The sequence below is a fragment of the Talpa europaea genome, assembly GCF_964194135.1.
Source record: "Talpa europaea genome assembly, chromosome: 14".
Taxonomy (NCBI): domain Eukaryota; kingdom Metazoa; phylum Chordata; class Mammalia; order Eulipotyphla; family Talpidae; genus Talpa; species Talpa europaea.
Window position 1 is genome coordinate 19643918 of NC_140082.1, and position 17912 is coordinate 19661829.

General features: G+C 47.1%; 1 protein-coding gene across 1 annotated transcript in view; it reads left to right on the top strand.

Moving 5' to 3' along the window:
• LOC311183685 (calpain-9-like) overlaps positions 1–17912 on the top strand; it is a gene marked incomplete at both ends in the record, with an annotated part of 68240 nt that overhangs the window by 2280 nt on the left and 48048 nt on the right. The window contains 1 exon segment of the mRNA XM_084253230.1: positions 17058–17227. Within this exon segment, the coding sequence (XP_084109356.1) occupies positions 17058–17227 (170 nt within the window).

Sequence of the window (17912 nt, forward strand, 5' to 3'; positions counted from 1 at the left end):
AGGAGCAATTTAAAGCCAATGCCATCCACTTGGTGTTGGAGCAAAAATTGGATGAAGATGTTGAAGCCTCAGTTGGAGGAAGTGGAGTTCTTCCCATCTTCAGAGTCTATGATTTCATTAAAAATTCTGAAAAGTATTCTCATAATAGTCTATGTGATTAAGGAAATTTTAAAAACAATCTCCTCTTCTGCTGACATTTTGAAGTAAAATGAGCTGGAAGCCTAAGGGTGGTGTTCCTCGTGGGATGGCAGGTTGCAGTGTGGACACCCCCTCTGTGAGCAGCACCTGTTCACCTGGGCAAGCTCCGCTCAGAAGGGTGACCCAACTTTCTGGAATGAAAGCTGCACAATGGGAGACACAGTGAAACGTGCGTATTTGATAGCAGTGCTTGACACATTGTAAGTCCGTGGGAAAAGACAATATAGAGGGAAAAAATTCTCTAATAGCACCAGAGTGGCCCCGGGCCACAGCCAAGAACATCACTCCTCCAGCCTGTTCCCTGGGGCGGCAGAGGTGACTCCCCCAGGCGTCTCCCCACAGGCCTGTTCCCAGACACAACAATTGCGGCCCTGTGGTCACATCTAAAGAGCCTGCACCCAACTCAGGGAGTGAAAATCTTTCCTCATAAGTCCTTACACTAAATCCCTCAGGCCTCAACAGGTGGGAGCCATGGGCCTAGACTGGAAACGCAGAAACTTCTCCTGGCTTCTTTCTCTGTCCTGTCCTGTGCAGGTGCACTGAGGGGCAGGGATTCAGAAAGTGCCAGTCATGTGACCGGTTGGCAGGAGTGCTGAGGTTACTGATGCCAGCTCAGTTCAGCGCACTGGATCATTTGTGATAACAAAGCACCATTGTGCTAAGAGCCAAGACCTCCTGCCAAGTACCAGTTGGAGGGCTGTGTCCGTGCTGGCACTGCGGTGAATCAACAGTAGGCTGTGCTTGCTACTGAGGCCCGCCTGGGGCATTTTCTCAACCCACAGTGCCTTTCTGATGGGAGAAGGAGCTGGGGAAATGAAAGTGGGACTAGGGGGAGAAGGAGAGAGAGGGAGGGAGGAGTAAGAGGAGAAAGGGGGATGAGAAGGGAGAAAGAAAGAGAAAGAGGGATGTAGAGGGAGAGAAAGACTCCCCTGGATGCCTGAATGACACTTGAAGATGGAAGAACTAAGCCCAGGGACGTTCCTGAGGATTATCCGTACATCACCACGGAACTCTGCTGGGGGAAAGAGTCACTCTCTTGCCAAAGGAAGGGGAAAACCATCGCTAGGTAACTGAGCCATATGAAACAAATACATAATCATATTATGGAAATGACACTGGATTTGCAGTCCAGAATCTAGTATTCTCGTCTGGAATCTACCTCCAACCAGCAGGTGACCTTAACCACGTCACCTCACCTGTCTGGGCTGCCTTGCCCTGGGCACTTATATGGCTGCTTCCTTAACTCCGGACCTCGAAGGCAAGGCAAGCTCTGGCTCCACGGGTCGGAGACAGGCAGTGGTGGGCCCGGCAAGCCTCAGAACTCATTGATGTGATTCCTAAGAGGGTTCTGAGAAGAATTAGACTGTCTAGACATGTCCTGGCTCCTGAAAACACTTTGTAGACAGTCCTTCCTTTCAGCATCTCAACATACAAAGCTCCTGTGTCTTCTAAACTCACTAGAACTCAACTTACCCATTTGGTTTCAACTTTCCTTATGGCGGTCCTTCTGGAAGCGGAAAATGTCCAAAGTTATGTTGAAGTTGATAGTAAAGGGGAAGGCAATGACACAACTGCTGCAGTGAAAGTCCCATTAGATGAACATTCCAACCCACGTGCAATAAGCAAGTTTGATTTCCCTCATCACTTGCAAGTTCTCCTTTTGCCTGATGGAGTCAGGCTGGCTTTTACACTAGCAAGGCTGCATGCCAAGAGGAGGGGGCTGCTGGAGACCAGCTCCAGCTAGATGTCGTGTCAGGGGTCCCCAAAAGGAGAGGACAGCATCGGTGAAAACTTGGGGGCCTGAGGGTGAGGAAGACACAGGCACTCATATTGGTGCAAGTCTCTCCTACTGAGGGTCTCAGCGGGTCTTTATTTATACAGTAAGGTGAGCGGTGAGATTACATCAACACAGGCATTGAATAGCACAAAGACAATCATTACATATTTTCTCATGAAACTATAGAGACTCCCTTGGTCTCCTAACAAAAGGGCATTTCTTTGGTTACCTTAAAAAACATCAAGACAAATAATTTTCTAGGTACAGGTCATATTCTAACATGATCAATTATTTCAGACAGCACATTTGGTGACAATTAATCATTCTATTAAACTTTCCTAGTTTTGGAGTGGGTGTGAAAGTCCTATTCTATATTGTATCACTGAAATCAGCCTATCTCCTAGCACTCAATTAACTTGGCTAATTTATCAATTACTTCAAAGTGGCCTGAGCAACTCATCAAATCTATGTTAGTTCTACTGAAGTCTAACTCTAAACTAGAAATTTTAAATACTGAGAGAACAGCAAATAACTCAGTCTTTTGGGCCGAATTTCAGTCGTTTGAATGGACATTTGTTTGTCATTGATAATGAAAGCAGCCTTGCCATTGGAGGAACCGCCCGTAAACACCAAACCTGGCATACCTGCCTATTCTAAATGGGTTCTGCCATCTGCCGCATCAACACAAAACATAGGAGACTTTAGTGGGAAGGAACTTTAATACAACTAGAAAACAATGCAGAAAAGGCAAAGAATATAGTTTCTAAATCAAGCACCCAAAATTACCCGTCCCCTCGTGGGTAAAAGTTCACCCAAGCAGGATTGGCCCAGAGCAAGGCCCCAAAGCCTGCCACAAGTCTTAAGCATTTTCCAGTGGGGACCCACAGAAAAGGATCAGAAACAACCAGACAAGTCTGGAAGGAAAAGAGCAAAATCAAAATCAAGACAAAAACCGCCATTGTCACCTCCCCACGGGTCTCTCACCCACATCTGTCTCACTCAGTCCACGACCAAAAGGCAAGTGTAGTTTGTTCACGTGTCTCTTGGCTCCATGTGCCTCCTCCAGGTCTCCTTCTGGATCTCCATTGTGATTCCTTCCTTCTTTAGTCTCCTCTGCAGGTTCTTCTCTCCCTGCTCAGCTCCACCCTCCACTTGGGTGGGGCAGGAAACCTGGAACCTCCCCCTTTCCAGGGACCACCCTGTTACAAAATGAGAACAGGGAATTCTTGGCCAAAAAGTTCAATGCTCCTATGCCTTCCTTTAACAATGAACACAGCTACTAGAGAGGCATAGGGACAAACAACCTTCTTTGCTGTGACTGGTAAATGCAACCATTCCTATGGCCCTTTTTGCCACAAAATGCTGGTTGGCATGTGTGGGGTGGCTAAGATTATGAATTCCCATGGCTTGGTATAATCTAGCCTTAATAGTTGCTGATCGTTCAACACTGCATTTACATTTTGTAAGGCTTGTGCAGCTTCTGGTGTTAACTGCCTAGGGGAGTTTGGATTAGAATCACCTTTTAACACATCAAACAGTGGGCTTAAATCAGCGGTTGTCAGTTGCAAATGAGCTCTAATCTAATTTATGTCTCCAAGTAGTTTCTGGAAATCATTTGACGTTTGTAAAGAGTTTGTTCGCAGTTGCAGTTTTTGTGGTAACACAGTTAAAGAACAAATGACCCTTCCCAAATAATTAATTGGTGGAGATGTTTGGATTTTTTCTGGTGCTACTACAAGTCCAAAACTCTGCAATAAAGCCACCAGACGCGTCAAGGCCTGATTTAACAGATCTACTTGGGCGTTACTGATTAGTATGTCGTCCATATAATGAACACAGTAAATGGAAGGATACTGATCCCTAAAGGATGACAGAACCATGTCTACATATTTTTGACATAAAGTCGGACTGTTTTTCATGCCTTGGGGAAGAACTGTCCATTCATATCCCTGAAATGGCCTCCTTAAATTTATAGAGGGGACACTAGATGCAAATCTTTCGCAGTCTTGGGGAGACAAAGGAATGATAAAGAAGCAATCTTGTAAATCAATAACAATAACATGATCATTTTTGGGGATGGCCACAGGCGATGGCAATTCTGGTTGTAAACTTCCCATATCTTGCATAGTAACAGTTATTGCTCTGAAGTCTTGAAACAGCCTCTCCATTTTCCTGATTTCTTTATCACAAATATAGGAGTGTTCCAAGGGCTGGTTGTAGGGCGAATATGTCACTTTTTTAGTTCCTGAATTAAAGTAGTTACAGTCTGAATCTTTTCTTCTATCAGGGGCCATTGCTCAACCCAAACTGGCTCATCACTCTTCCAGACAATTGGGTCGGCTGTAACCTTTGCAATGGCCCCCTTCATAAATTTGAATTGTACCCCAAACCTTGTCATGGCTCTCTTTGAGTCACCTCAATGGGAAACCCGCGTCCCTCCAGTCTCTTTCCTAGACCTTGATCTGGATGAAAACCCATTCGTAACATCTGAGCAGTAACTTCATCATTGGTGCTAAATAAAAGCACCCCCATCTGGCAGAGAATATCCCTCCCCCATAATGTCATAGGAAGAGATGGCACAACATAAGGTTGAAAAGTCCCAGATATTTCTCCATCATTCCAATTTAAAATTGGAGAGCTTTTAGCCACATTGTTTGCGGATCCTAAGCCGATCAGAGTAGCGGGCGTGGTCTTAGTAGGCCAGGCACTAGGCCAATCGTGTCCCGCTACACAAGTAACATCGGCGCCTGTATCTAGCAATCCTTCCGTTGCTTTTCCTCAAATTTTTATAATTTTGGTTGGTCTAGTGTCTTTGATTTGTTGGACCCAAAAAGCCACGTCACTGGATGCAAAACCTGAATCACTTGGCGTATTGGATGCAATTTTTTTTTAATTTATAAATTTATTTTTATATTCCCCATACAATTGCAACCCCCTGATTTTGACACCAATCACTCCTTTCCCCTCCCCCCCCCAAAGTGTGTCTCTGGTTCATCGTTGTTTGTTGATTTTGATTTTTTTCTTTCTTACAGTTATTCTTTTTCCTGATCCCTTATTTAGGTTTTCTAGATTCCTGTTATGAGTGAGACCATCTGGTATTTTTCTTTTTCTTTCTGGCTTATTTCGCTGAGCATGATCCCTTCTAGTGCCATCCATGTTGCTGCAAATTGCATGTGTTTATCTTTTTTGAATGCTGAGTAATATTCCATGGTGTATATGTACCACATCTTCTTGATCTAGTCATCTATTTTTGGGCATTTGAGTTGTTTCCAAAGCTTAGCTATTGTAAATAGTGCTGCTATAAACATAGGGGTGCAGGTGCTCTTTGGAATTAATGTTTCTGTGTCCTTTGGGTAAATACCTAGGAGTGGAATTGCTGGATCATATGGAAGCTCTATGTTTAGTAGGTCCAGAAATCTCCACACAGCTCTCCATAGTGGTTGGACCAGTTTGCACTTCCACCAACAGTGCAGGAGAGTTCCTTTTTCTCCACATCCTCGCCAACATTTGTTGTTGCTAGTTTTTGTAATATGTGCCATTCTCACTGGTGTGAGATGGTATCTCATTGTTGGATGCAATTTTATTGTCAATCGATACCACGGGCAACAAAAGCAATTGAGCAACTTTTTGTCCTGAGGCGAATTTGTATTGTTTTTCCTGGAGGCTCCAGTTATGACTTTTATTTCATTGGTGAAATATGAGTTAATAACAGCAGGTGATATTTTAATGCCTTGCAATGAAGTAGAGCCCCAGCCAAATACCAGCCCCACTGTATCAGGCGGGAGGGGCCTGAACACTCCCGTCGCCACCGCAGTATATGATTGATCAGGAGGTAATGTCCTGTGGAGGTGGAAGGCCAGTCCAGGCCTACGCTGGTTGAGGTCGCGCGGGTGAGATCAGAGACTGCTTTCCACTCTGGCTGTTCAAGTCCCCAATTATTTGAGTGGCCTGGGTCGGGCCCCTCACCCAATTTCCCAACTGCAGGGAATTGTTTGAAAAACCAGTCGGGGTGGTGGCAGTAATAGGTTGTCCATGAGGTGGCAGTTAAGCGACATTTTTGTGGAATTTGGATTGACAGTGCTTTACCCCATGAAATCCTTTATTGCATGGAGGACAAAGACCTTTTGGAGGCATTACATTAAAAGTAGCCACACTGTTATTGGCTGCAAATGGATATTAACCTGTTGAAACAAGGTTGGTGGAGGCCCAGAGACTGATTTATTGGGGCAATTTGCTGAAGTGCCCCTGCTGTCCACAAGAAAAACAGGTAGCAAATGTTTTGGCACCACCATCGTTTGCTTGTTCGCCCTTTTATCTATGAATGGAGGCGAACCAGTGGCTGCTGGTCTGTCCCTCTAAGGCAGCCGCTATAGCCACTCCTTGATGGTAGGATGGGGTGACTTCTGAACAGACTCGAACTTATTCATTAAGGACATATTCACTAAGGTCGCCTGTTCTTTGAATTGGTCTTCTTAATGTCTGACAAGGGATCGAAGCATTTTCAAAAGCCAGCTGTTTTATTAGCATTTGAGCTGCCTCTTCATTATGAATAATTTTGTAGACAGCATCCATCAGCCGAGACAAAAAATATTGGTAAGTTTCCTCGGGCCCCTGTTTGCTATTACTAAGGCCAGAGGTTTTCATTTCACCGGCTGGTAACCGGGTCCATGCAAGAACTGCAGCCTCGCTCACAATACGGAAGGCTGCTGATGGATTCCAGATTTGAGCACTATTTTCATGCCAATCATCTTGGCCCATAACCATTTCAAGTGGAATTTCATCTTTTTTTCTTTTTTGCTTTCCTATTATGTTTACTAGTCTCCTGCCTCCTCCTTATAGTTTGCATTCCACAGCAAAAAAAGGCCTCCAGGCAGAGTAGATCTTGCTGTCATTTGCCAGTCACAAGGAGTGAGAAATCGATTGGCCACTGATTCTATTAGCTGTTTAGTATAAGGGAAAGTAGCTCCATAATCATTGGTTGCCTTTTTTAATTCTTTAAAAGCTCAAAGGGGAGGGGCTCCCAATGAGTTTCCTCAAGTTGGCTATCAACATTAAGTACAGGAAAGCACCCAAAGGTAAAATCACCCTTCTCTTCTGCTTCTTTTATTGCATTTGCAAAGCCAGTTTTGGGGATTTTACAAATTAGATCACGGGATAATGTTTGTGGCCTCAATGTGGAGGAACTGAATATTACCAGAATAAGCCTTGAGATCTGTCTTTCCTTTGGCTAAGTCACTAACATAGCTGTTAACGATCTCAGCCAAGTCCAGGCTGGGGGGCAGTTCAGAATTTAGGCTGGTTTCGTAATTAGGAGCCGACGACCTCGCTAGGAGGTCTGCATTGGCTCGGGAACTATTTTCTAACCTTTGAAAAACAATTTCATCATCTGAAAAGTCCTGATCACTTTCTTCAACACTATAGACTATTTTTTCTTTCACTTTTGGTTTTGCGTCTTTTGTTTCGCCTTCAGCCAGGCTTAGCTGGTCTACTTGTTCAGGCAATTGTTTGGTTAATACAGGGCTGTCAGCCGCGGGCATCTTGGATGCCCTCTAAGGTTACAGAGACACCAGGCATGGACAGCCGTGACTCCCTGAGTTTCTTATTTGTTTTTTCCACTTCAGACCCTTGATCTAGCATGTCTTGTAGTAACCCCCACAGTGAAAACGCATCTATGGGGACATTTTTGTGTCCGTGGAGAGTATAATAGGTTGTCATTTCCTCTCCTACTCTGGTCCAGGTTTTTGCATCCAGAGTTCCATCCCTTGGAAACCAAGGACAGCACATCTCAACAAAATTTAGGGAGCTAGCCAATTGTGCATGAGAGGTCTTCACGCCTCTCGTAGCAAGTGTATGCTTAATGATAGCAATAAAGAGTCCTCTTTCCTTAGACTCAGGATGGCCCATAACTTCTCAATAGATAAGACACCCACTCGACTTCTCTGTTCTGAATTACTGCTCCGGTACACACCTCACCCGCGAGCAGAGCCTAACCGTCCCGGAAAAGGAAAGAAACTTACCTCTCAGGTCCCTGTTTGGCAGCCACCTGCTGGAGGCCAGATCCAGCAGAATGTCGTGTCAGGGGTCTCGGAAAGGAGAGGACAGCGTTGGCATAATCTTGGGGGGCTGAGGGGAAGTGGAAATGAGGCAGACACAGACACCTTCTCTCGTGCAAGTATCTCCTGCTGAGGGTCTCAGCGGGTCTTTAGTTATACCTTAAGGTGAGGGTGAGATTACATCAACACAAGCATCGAAGCAGGACAAAGACAATCAACACATGTTTTCTCATGAACATCTAGAGACTCCCTTGGTCTCCTATCAAAAGGGCATTTCTTTGGTTACCTGAAGAAAAACATCAGGGACAACTGGTTTCCTAGGCACAGCTCATTCTCTAACATGATCAATTATTGAAGACAGCACAACATTTGGTGACAATTAATCACTCTATTGACCTTTCCTAGTGTCAGAGTGGGCGTGAAAGTCCTATTCTAGATTTTGTTACTAAAATCAGCCTATGTCCTTAGCACTCAGTTAACTTGGCTAATTCATCAATTATTTCAAAGTGGCCTAAAGCAACTCATCAAATCTATGTTAGTTCTACTGAAGTCTAACTCTAAACTAGAAATCCCTAACCTCCACATGGCCTGTGAACTATTGACCTTTCGCATACACCAGGGAATGTACTGCTGCCGCAAACACGTGCTCCCTGAGTTAGGCTACGGTTTCCAACCACAGCTGGTTCTCCATAGTTCTCAGGGCTAATATGTTTCTTTCCTCTCTGTACCTTCTAGCATTTTTTACTTTCTTTGATAATGATTCATGCGTAAGAACAATAACCCTCTTTTTGGGAGTACAGGAAATCCCCTCTTCTCGGGGGTTTCCCCAATGCCTGGACCTTGTCAAGAGACAGCCTGGGTAGCGCAGCCTGCCCCAGAAACTCCACTTAGGTGAGTATCAGATTAGTCACATTCAGAAACAGAAGTGAGAATGTGGTTCCCAGAAGCAGAGGGAAAAGAGGGATGGACAGTTACTGCTTAACGGCTAGGGTTTCAGAAGAGAGGTGCTGTAGGGGCAGGAAGACCACAGAGCAGGTTTTCTGATCCAGCAGACCGGGTAAAGGAGGAGTCAGAGTCCTCAGTGGCTTTTGCAGGTCTTTTATTTAGATTTACCAGGCACATGGCAGGCAGGGGTGCTGGGGGGCCGGGAGGTTGGCAGTCCTCCCAGCCCCCAGCAAGTCCTCACTCTATCGGGGTTCTCTCTGGCATTCTCTCTGCTTCTCTTCTTCTCAGCTTCTGTTTGTTCTTGGCTTCTGGTGTCCCCGTGACAGCACCCTTAAAAGCAGTCTTAGCCTGGTGAATCCCATCTACCTATGCCCACACCCTACTCCAGGTGCCCGCCATCAGGCATGCATTCAGGACCACAGGGTTCCCTCATCCATCCTGATGGCCGGAGGGCAGAAAAGCCTGACATTTTTCCTTACCCTACAGTCCATCCCCTCTGGGTTTTCTGCCATATAGTCTTTATCAGTCTCTATATACAAGTCATAAATACATGTCTCTTGGCAATATGGACACTGCAGCCATGGCCCACGAAAGTAAATGAAAAACATCACAATATAGCAAAATACAACCGAACACAAGTAAGTCCAGGCAGGGCACCAACCTAGTGGCAAAAGACAATTATTGTTACCAGCAGATGATCTACCACACTGCTGCCAAAGGCATTGCTCATACAAGGGAGGGGCAATCACTCAGACATCTGTCACACGCCAGGAGCCGTCAGGCTTCCTGACCTTCTCTGGCTATAGTGTCGGCTACAAGGCACACACCACATCCACCCCAACGATGCACTCACTCCTGGATTGGGGATTCTCTACTCTTTGGGGGTAATCCACCAACCCTCAGGGTTTCTGTCTGCAGTCGCTCCAACAGTCGGCTTTCATAGCCACCAATGCGACACACAGACCCCTGCACTCAGGCCAACCCACTGCACAAGCACATGGGTCGGGGATCCAAACTCTACATGCAGCCTCTCTTGGGTCCCTTTTTGGCTTGGGCTCCACCCCAAGCCACGTTCCCTACCCTTCCCCCAGGCCGGGTTCCTCAGCTCCTCACCCTCCCTCGAGAATGAGCAGGGCATCACCCACAGATGATTTTCTGAGACTCACTGGCCTTCCTCAGCTTACTTAGTGCTTAACAGCCACTCAGGGCTTCCCAAACTTAGCATCAGCACCAGCTTTCACCTTCTCATTTGGCTTTTCTCCTCTGCCTAGCTGCTGGGCATACACAGGCTGCTTTTTGCCATCAAGGTCTATTGGCCACTCCCATATTCCCATCTCCTAGGGTTTACAAATGATAGCATCTGTAGGGGTCAGGAATGGCCATGGTGCAGGTTTTCTAGGATCCCATGCAGACTGGGTAAAGGAGGAGTCCTGGAGCCCTCAGGGGTTTTGCAGGTCTTTTTTGGGGTTCACCAGGCCTATGGTAGGCAGGGGGGCTGGGAGGCAGGAGGCTGGCAGGCCTCCCAGCCCCCAGCAGGTCTTCACTCTATCTGGGCTCTCTGGCCTTCTCTGCTTCTCTCTCGGCTTCTCTTTCGGCTTCTATTGGCGTCCCCGTGACGCCGCCCTAAAAAGCCTAGTCTCAGCGCAGTTGTACCCACTTCAGGTGCCCGCCATCACGCATGCATTCAGGATACAGGGTTCCCTCATCCATCCTGATGGCGGGAGGGCAGAAAAGCCTGATACCTTTTACCTTACCCTACAGCATCCTCCCCCAGGGTCCCAAAAACTTAACCTGCCAAGGTTCCTCTGCCTTCTGGCGGGATTGTCAGTTCATCAGTCCAAGTCCATTAGGCCTCTCCCTGCATCAGCACTGGTGAGCTCCAAATCGTAGTCCTCTCTTCCCTGATGACTCTTGCTGCCTCGGGGGTCATTGGCTGGTTCTCTCGGGCGTCTCCTCCATGCCAGGTCACATCCCACAGCTCCCGGACCATGTCCATCTCCTGTGCCACCATGACGCCTCCAGCTTGTCACAGGCAAACACAGTCTGTTACTCCTCAGTCCCTCCAGGTCTTTGGTGGACTCCATACCCATCTGCATGGATCATCTTGCTGACTTATGCCAATTGTAGGGGCAGGAAGACCACAGTGCAGGTTTTCTGATCCAGCAGACCGGGTAAAGGAGGAGTCAGAGTCCTCAGTGGCTTTTGCAGGTCTTTATTTAGATTTACCAGGCACATGGCAGGCAGGGATGCTGGGGGGCCGGAAGGCTGGTAGTCCTCCCAGCCCCCAGCAAGTCCTCACTCTATCGGGGTTCTCTCTGGCATTCTCTCTGCTTCTCTTCTTCTCTCAGGTTCTGTTTGTTCTCGGCTTCTTCGGGCGTCCCCGTGACGCCACCCTTAAAAGCCCAGTCTTAGCCCAGGTGTATCCCATCTACCTATGCCCACACCCTACTCTAGGTGCCCGCCATCAGGCATGCATTCAGGACCTCAAGGATCCATCATCTATCCTGATGGTGGGAGGGCAGAAAAGCCTGACATTTTTCCATACCCTACAGATGCCCAGCTCGCCTCATCCACACATTTATAACCAAATTACACCTAAGCCAAGGCAGCAGGCTGCGTGCCCACGGAGAGGTCGGGGTCAAAAAGACGTGGTCTGTCCACACAACAACACTATTCAGCCACGTGGAGAGACAAACTATTACCATTGACAACCAAATGCATGGAATTAGAGGGACTCCTATTGTAACAGGGTGGTCCCCAGGAAAAGGGGGGGGTCCAGGTTCTCTGCCCCAGACCAGGAGGGAGGAGCTGTGCAGGGAGGAGGGGAAGCTGCAGAGGAGACTGGAGGAGGAAGGAAGCAGGATGGAAACAGGAGGAGGCCTGGAGGAGGCACGTAGAGCAGAGAGAGAGGTGAAGAGGCTGCCCTTGCTTCCTGGTCCTGGACAGGTTGAAACAGATGGTGGGAAGAGACCTGGGGTGCAGTGACAGTGGCAGCTTTTTAAAAAAGAAAAAGATTTATTTATTTATACAAGAACCGGGGTACAGGCAAGATGCAGGGGAGGGTGAGAGAATTCACCAGAGACAGAGTGGGGAACAGAAGAGGCAGAGAGACTGAGATACACTGCTGAGGGGAGCAGCGGGTGAGACAGGAGAGGTCTGCTCGCCGGCGGGGGGACACACGCCGGCTGGCGGGATCGAACCAGCACTGCAGGGGCTGCGGACAACTTCATAATGTGGCGCTCATCCGCCTGCACTACCAAGGAAGCCCCAACAGTGGCAGCTTTTATCTTGATTTGAATGTTGCTCTTTTCCTCCCAGACTTGTCTGGCTTTTGCTGACCCTTTCCTATGGGTACCCACCGGAGGTGCCTTAGACTGAGGCAGGCTCTCAAGACCCCAATACACAGCGGGCAAAAGAGCCCCGTAGCCACTTCTCAGAGAAGAGACCCCATCGCTGTAGACATGTGCGGACACTTGGGGACATCATTATTATTGGAAGAATAAAATGAAACGCAGGGATGAGCCTAAGCGTTGTGAGATGGTCCAAGAAAGAACATTCCATGACTCCAGAAATGCAGCAGCAGGTGGACCCAATTGACAAGAGCTGAGCTGAAGTAGCTACCAGGTGGGGCCACTGAGCAGACCCCACGCACCTCCCAGTGTGAAGACAGGGGTGGGAAACAAGGATGCCAAGGCCAGAAGGACAGGAGGGGGCACCAACCCCGCCCACCAGGGAGGAACCCACATGGCAGACCTGTCCAGTCTCCCTGCTGCTCCCCTCAGCAGTGTATTCAGGCAATTCACCTGTTCTGCCGAAGACCAGCTTTCAGCAAAATGTCAGGTCAGATGTCCCTGAAAGGATGAGAAGGCCTAGGCCAAACTTCTTTAAGGGCTGAAGGGAAGGGGAGTGAGGCAGACACAAAACACTCTTATTTTGGTGTAAGCATCTCCTGCTGAGGGTCTCAGCGGGTCTTTATACTTTAAGGCAAGGGATGGGATTACATCATCATATGCATAGAAGCAAAACAAAACAATCAGTACATTCCTTTCCCATAGACATTTTGTCCCCTATGTGTTCTTAAGAAAAGAAATGACCTTAGGGCCTCCCCGGTGACTCAGCGATTGAGCGCTGGGCTGCGAAGCTGCCCGCAGCCTCTGCAGTGCCGGTTCGGTCCCCGGCTGCTCCCCGGCCACCGCAGGAGGGTCCCACATGGCGCGCAGACCTCTCCTGCCGCCCGCTGCTCCCCTCAGCAGTGTACTTCGGTCCTTCTGCCTGCTCTGCTCCCCGCTCTGGCTCTGGTGAATTCTCTCACTCTCCCGCGCTTCTGACTGTACCCAGTGCTTGTATAAATAAATAAATAAATAAAATAAATCTTAAAAAAAAAAAAAGAAAAGAAATGACTTTAAAAGTTAATAGATAACTAAAACTTAGATACATTATTTCAGCCTAAATAACTACCTAGGTCATCTAACAGTCCTTGGTGGTGCCCTGTCGCCAAGGCTACACTATCAGGAGACTCCTCTATCTATATGGCTTACAGCCAGAGACCAGTTGCTTTCCAGGAATCAGTTATTAGAACTTTTTTCTATTACTTAGAGACTCCTGGCGTAATCCACTTCATGATTCATTACAAGGCTTCTCTACGGAACTTCCATATGAGGAATATTATTATGACCAGCTCTGGGTTGTTTATAAGACATGCCCTTGCGAAGTAATTACTTCCCATTGTCAAGTGGGCCAAATTATTCAGTGTTTAATTTGTAAGCAAGTAATTTTCCATGCCATGTACTTACAATATTCTTATAATTTATTGCCCAATGTATATTCCATGAGTTTTTTTCTTTTTATGACCAAGAACAAAAAAAAAAAGTATGTTTAATCTTCAGCCCCATGGTGTGAGGCACAAGAAATCCTCAGCCCCACAGTGTGAGGCTCTTTAAACTTCAGCCCCACAGCGTGAGACCCTTTTCTTAGCAGCTTGCCAGTGTCTTACCTGGCTGGGGCAGCTAGGCCCCCTGCAGCATTTCCCCCTTTTTTTTGTTTTTGGTCATCATTTGCATAATTTTTAACTCAATTTGTAATTGTCTAATAGCACAGAAAAGTAATTTGATAAACAATGGGAAGAGAAGTAGCGTAAGCATGGTGACAAACAAAATGATACCAATAGTAATAAATGATGGGAACCAGGCGGCCTTAGTGGTATAGTGCTGCAAAGAAGCCAGGAAGGAATCAGCAACCTCAGCAGGAGTGGAGGAGGAGACATGAGCTAAGCTAATTGCCTTGATGTCTTCCTGCAAAGCGGTAAGGTCCAGGGAAACATTTGTGTTATCCCATACACCCAACAAATGATTTTTGACATTGTTCCAAGGAATAGAAGAGGAATTATAAACATGTGCAGTAACACAGATCCATTTATAATCAGAGTGACATTTAGTGGTCAAGTGAGTTTTGATATGCTGCATTTGATTACCAACATATAATATAGTTTCTTCAAGGATATTCAAACGAGCCTCAAATTTTTTATCAATGCCATCTTGGACAATTAAAGCATATGTGATGTTACAAGATAATTGATTAACATGTGAGGCAGTATGAACTTGTTGTACAAGGGCAGTAGTAGAAACAGCAACAGAACTAATAATGGCAATAAGTGCTGTAATACCCGGTAAAGCGCCGCTCCAAACCTTTGAGAGCGATGCAGGCCCCGTTCAATAAGTTGGAGAGCATAAGCTCCAGTGTCATCATACCATGGCTGCTTTAGATGCACAGGAAGAACAACATAAGGAGGCTGATGTAAAATAATACATATCATACTAGACCATGAACTAACAGGAGTGATACAATTGGTTAGGATGTAACCTGTACAATTGACGTGAAAGGCATGGTGATGACAAGTAATTGTCAAACATCCAGGGGCCCTCAACAAGAAGGGCGTGTGGAGGGCCTACACAGACCCTTTTGATGGAAGAGTGAATAGAATGTCCTGGTCGTTGAAAGAAGTCAGTTGATGTAGCGGCCAACAGGTGAAACAAATCAGGATATGCATGAGTCCCATTGGAAGCCTTGAAGAAGTAGGTGGAAGCAATCCATCCAGTTGAATACTATCGGGTGATGGGTTCCAAAGATGGAAGGAGGTGATCCGACCGGTTGTAAATGGCAGAGCCCTGTTGGTAAAACTTAGAATTTTTGAGACATTGGTGGTGGAGGCATCTGCTCCAGGCTCTGAGAAGTTATAAACAGAAAGATTAGTCTGATAAGGCTGGTAGTGAATTCCTGCTGAGGGAAACATGCAATTATGCCAAAGGGGAAATCTGTGATCATTGTCAGTAGTTTTTTAGGAATCATCCAGGTTGTTAACTTTTTTTTTTTTTTTTATAGAGGCATGCTTTATTTATTTGTTTGCTGGTTTGTTTTGTTTTGTTTTGTTTATACATGCACTGGGTACAGTCAGAAGCGCGGGAGGGTGAGAGAATTCACCAGAGCCAGAGCGGGGAGCAGAGCAGGCAGAAGGACCGAAGTACACTGCTGAGGGGAGCAGCGGGCGGCAGGAGAGGTCTGCACGCCATGTGGGACCCTCCGCCGGTGGCCGGGGAGCAGCCGGGGATCGAACCGGCGCCGCAGAGGCCGCGGGCAGTTCGCAACCCAGCGCTCAACCGCTGTGCCACTGGGGAGGCCCCCAGGTTGTTAACTTTTTATCTCACTGAGAACAAGCATATTTTAAAACATAAAAGAACACTTTTATTTTGAGAACAGGAGAAGAGGCAAATTTTTACAGTCTGCCTGTTTTGAGGCTTTTATTAAAATCTGAGGTTTAGAATTTAGCTCAAAAATGTCTCTATTATTATTTCATATTTTACCAGGTTAATTAGTTTTAACATGAAACTTAACCTTTTGCAGGAAACTTAACCAATTTACAATTAAGTAACTTTAAAAACTTTTATTCAACCAATAAGCATTTTGCACAGCTTGTTAGGCAGTCCAAAGTAACTCAGTAATTTTTACCTTAGACAATGTAGACTTTAAAATAAAAAAAAAACACAGGGAAATAGAACCTTTTTTTCTAGAATGAACCAAAATAGTTTTTTTTTTTTTAAAGATTTATCCATTTATCTATACAAGCACTGGGTACAGTCAGAAGCGCGGGAGGGTGAGAGAATTCACCAGAGCCAGAGCAGGGTACAGAACAGGCAGACTGAAGAACAACACCACTGAGGGGAGCGGCGGGCGGCAGGAGAGGTCTGCGCACCATGTGGGACCCTCACCAGTGGCCAGGGATTGAACTGGTGCTGCAGAGGCTGCAGGCAGCCTTGCAGCCCAGCGCTCAACCACTGCGCCACCAGGGGAGGCCAACCAAAATAGTTTTTTAAGGTGGACAATGGAAGAGTCCAGTTCCCCACAGCAGGAAGGCAGTAGAGACCTGCCAGTGATCTCAACACCAGAGAAAAAGTCCAGGCAGCTGCTTGTTGAGACCAGGGGCAGCCCCCACCCATCCGCTGCAGTGGGTTTATACTATTTTAATAAAAACCTTTCAGTCATATTATAGTCATATACAGTCATGTAGTCATCTAAAACCATTTTCTATCACCTTAATAATTGTGAATGAACTTGGAGTACTATTACTTAAAAATTTCTTATTTATTTATTTAAAAAGAACAAATGGCAAAACTGTAGTGGGGGAAACCTCCAGTGAGGGGAACGTAGCCTCCTCCCCAAAAAATTAACAGGAAAAGCTTGAAGCATTTTTTTTTATTTATTTATAAGATCATGTCACATTATCTCTTACTTGTTTTTGAATTTTTATTTTTATATCCTAATAATCTCAGCCCATCCGGGCTGGAAATCAGTTTGGATTTTGGAATGGTTTCATAATTAGGAGCCTATGCCCTCGCTAGTAGGTCTGCATTGGCTGGGGAAAAATATTTCATCATCTGAAGAGTCCTGATCACATTCTTCAACACTGTTGACTATTTTTTCTTTCACTTTTGGTTTTGCCTCTTTTGTTTCGCCTTCAGCCAGGCTTAGTTGGGAACTCTTGGGGCCCGGGACCTGGTAGAGGTAAGGTATGGCTGCTGGCTGCTCCCCAGCTCCCAAGGACGCTCGCATCATCCATTCCTCAGGCCAGAGCTTCGAGCAGTTGAGGCAGGAGTGCCTGCGGAAGGGCACGCTGTTTGAGGACGCAGACTTCCAGGCCAACAGCTCCTCTCTCTACCACAGCGAGGAGCCCCAGAGCCCCGTCGTGTGGAAACGGCCAGGGGTGAGTGCAGCCAGAAGGTTGGGGTGGCAGAAAGGGGGCTTGCCAGGAGGATCCAAGGACCCTGGAGAGGGCAGCAGGAGAGGAGGGAGCAGGAGGGGAGGCAGAACATAAACCCGAACCAGGCCGGCTTCCCAGAGGAGGCCATGCAGAGTGATGGCTGGGAATGACGCAGGGAGCACATAACAGCTGGCTGGGCGGGGGGTACTCTAAGGGGGACTCCAGGGCATCTGCTGCATCCAGCCCCCAGCAGTCTCACTCCCACGGAGGTCAGGAATCGAGTCTGATAGTGTCTTGGTAGTCAGGGAGTGGAGGTCAAGGCTATTCAGGATGAGTTGGGCCAGTCCCAAGCAACAGGTCCCACCCAAGGGGAGAGGGTGGGGGGCAGCCCCAGCCACCACTCCAGGAGGGTGTTCACCTGGGTGATGTATGTAAAGTGCTCAGCAGCTTCTGCTCAGAGCCCAGGGTGCACAGTGTGGACCGGGGCTCACGAAGCAAGCGTGCAGTGTCGCCATGATGGGGGGTGCATAGGAAGCAAGGGGCTGCCCAACACATCCTGTTTTCCCTTCCCGCAGTACCCATGAGCCAGTGTCCATGCCCCCCCACCCCTAACAATAGGAGGTGATGTTCCCAAGAGACATCAGCTGCTGCCTGGGACAAGGAGTCAGTACTTGCTGTGCTGGGTTAG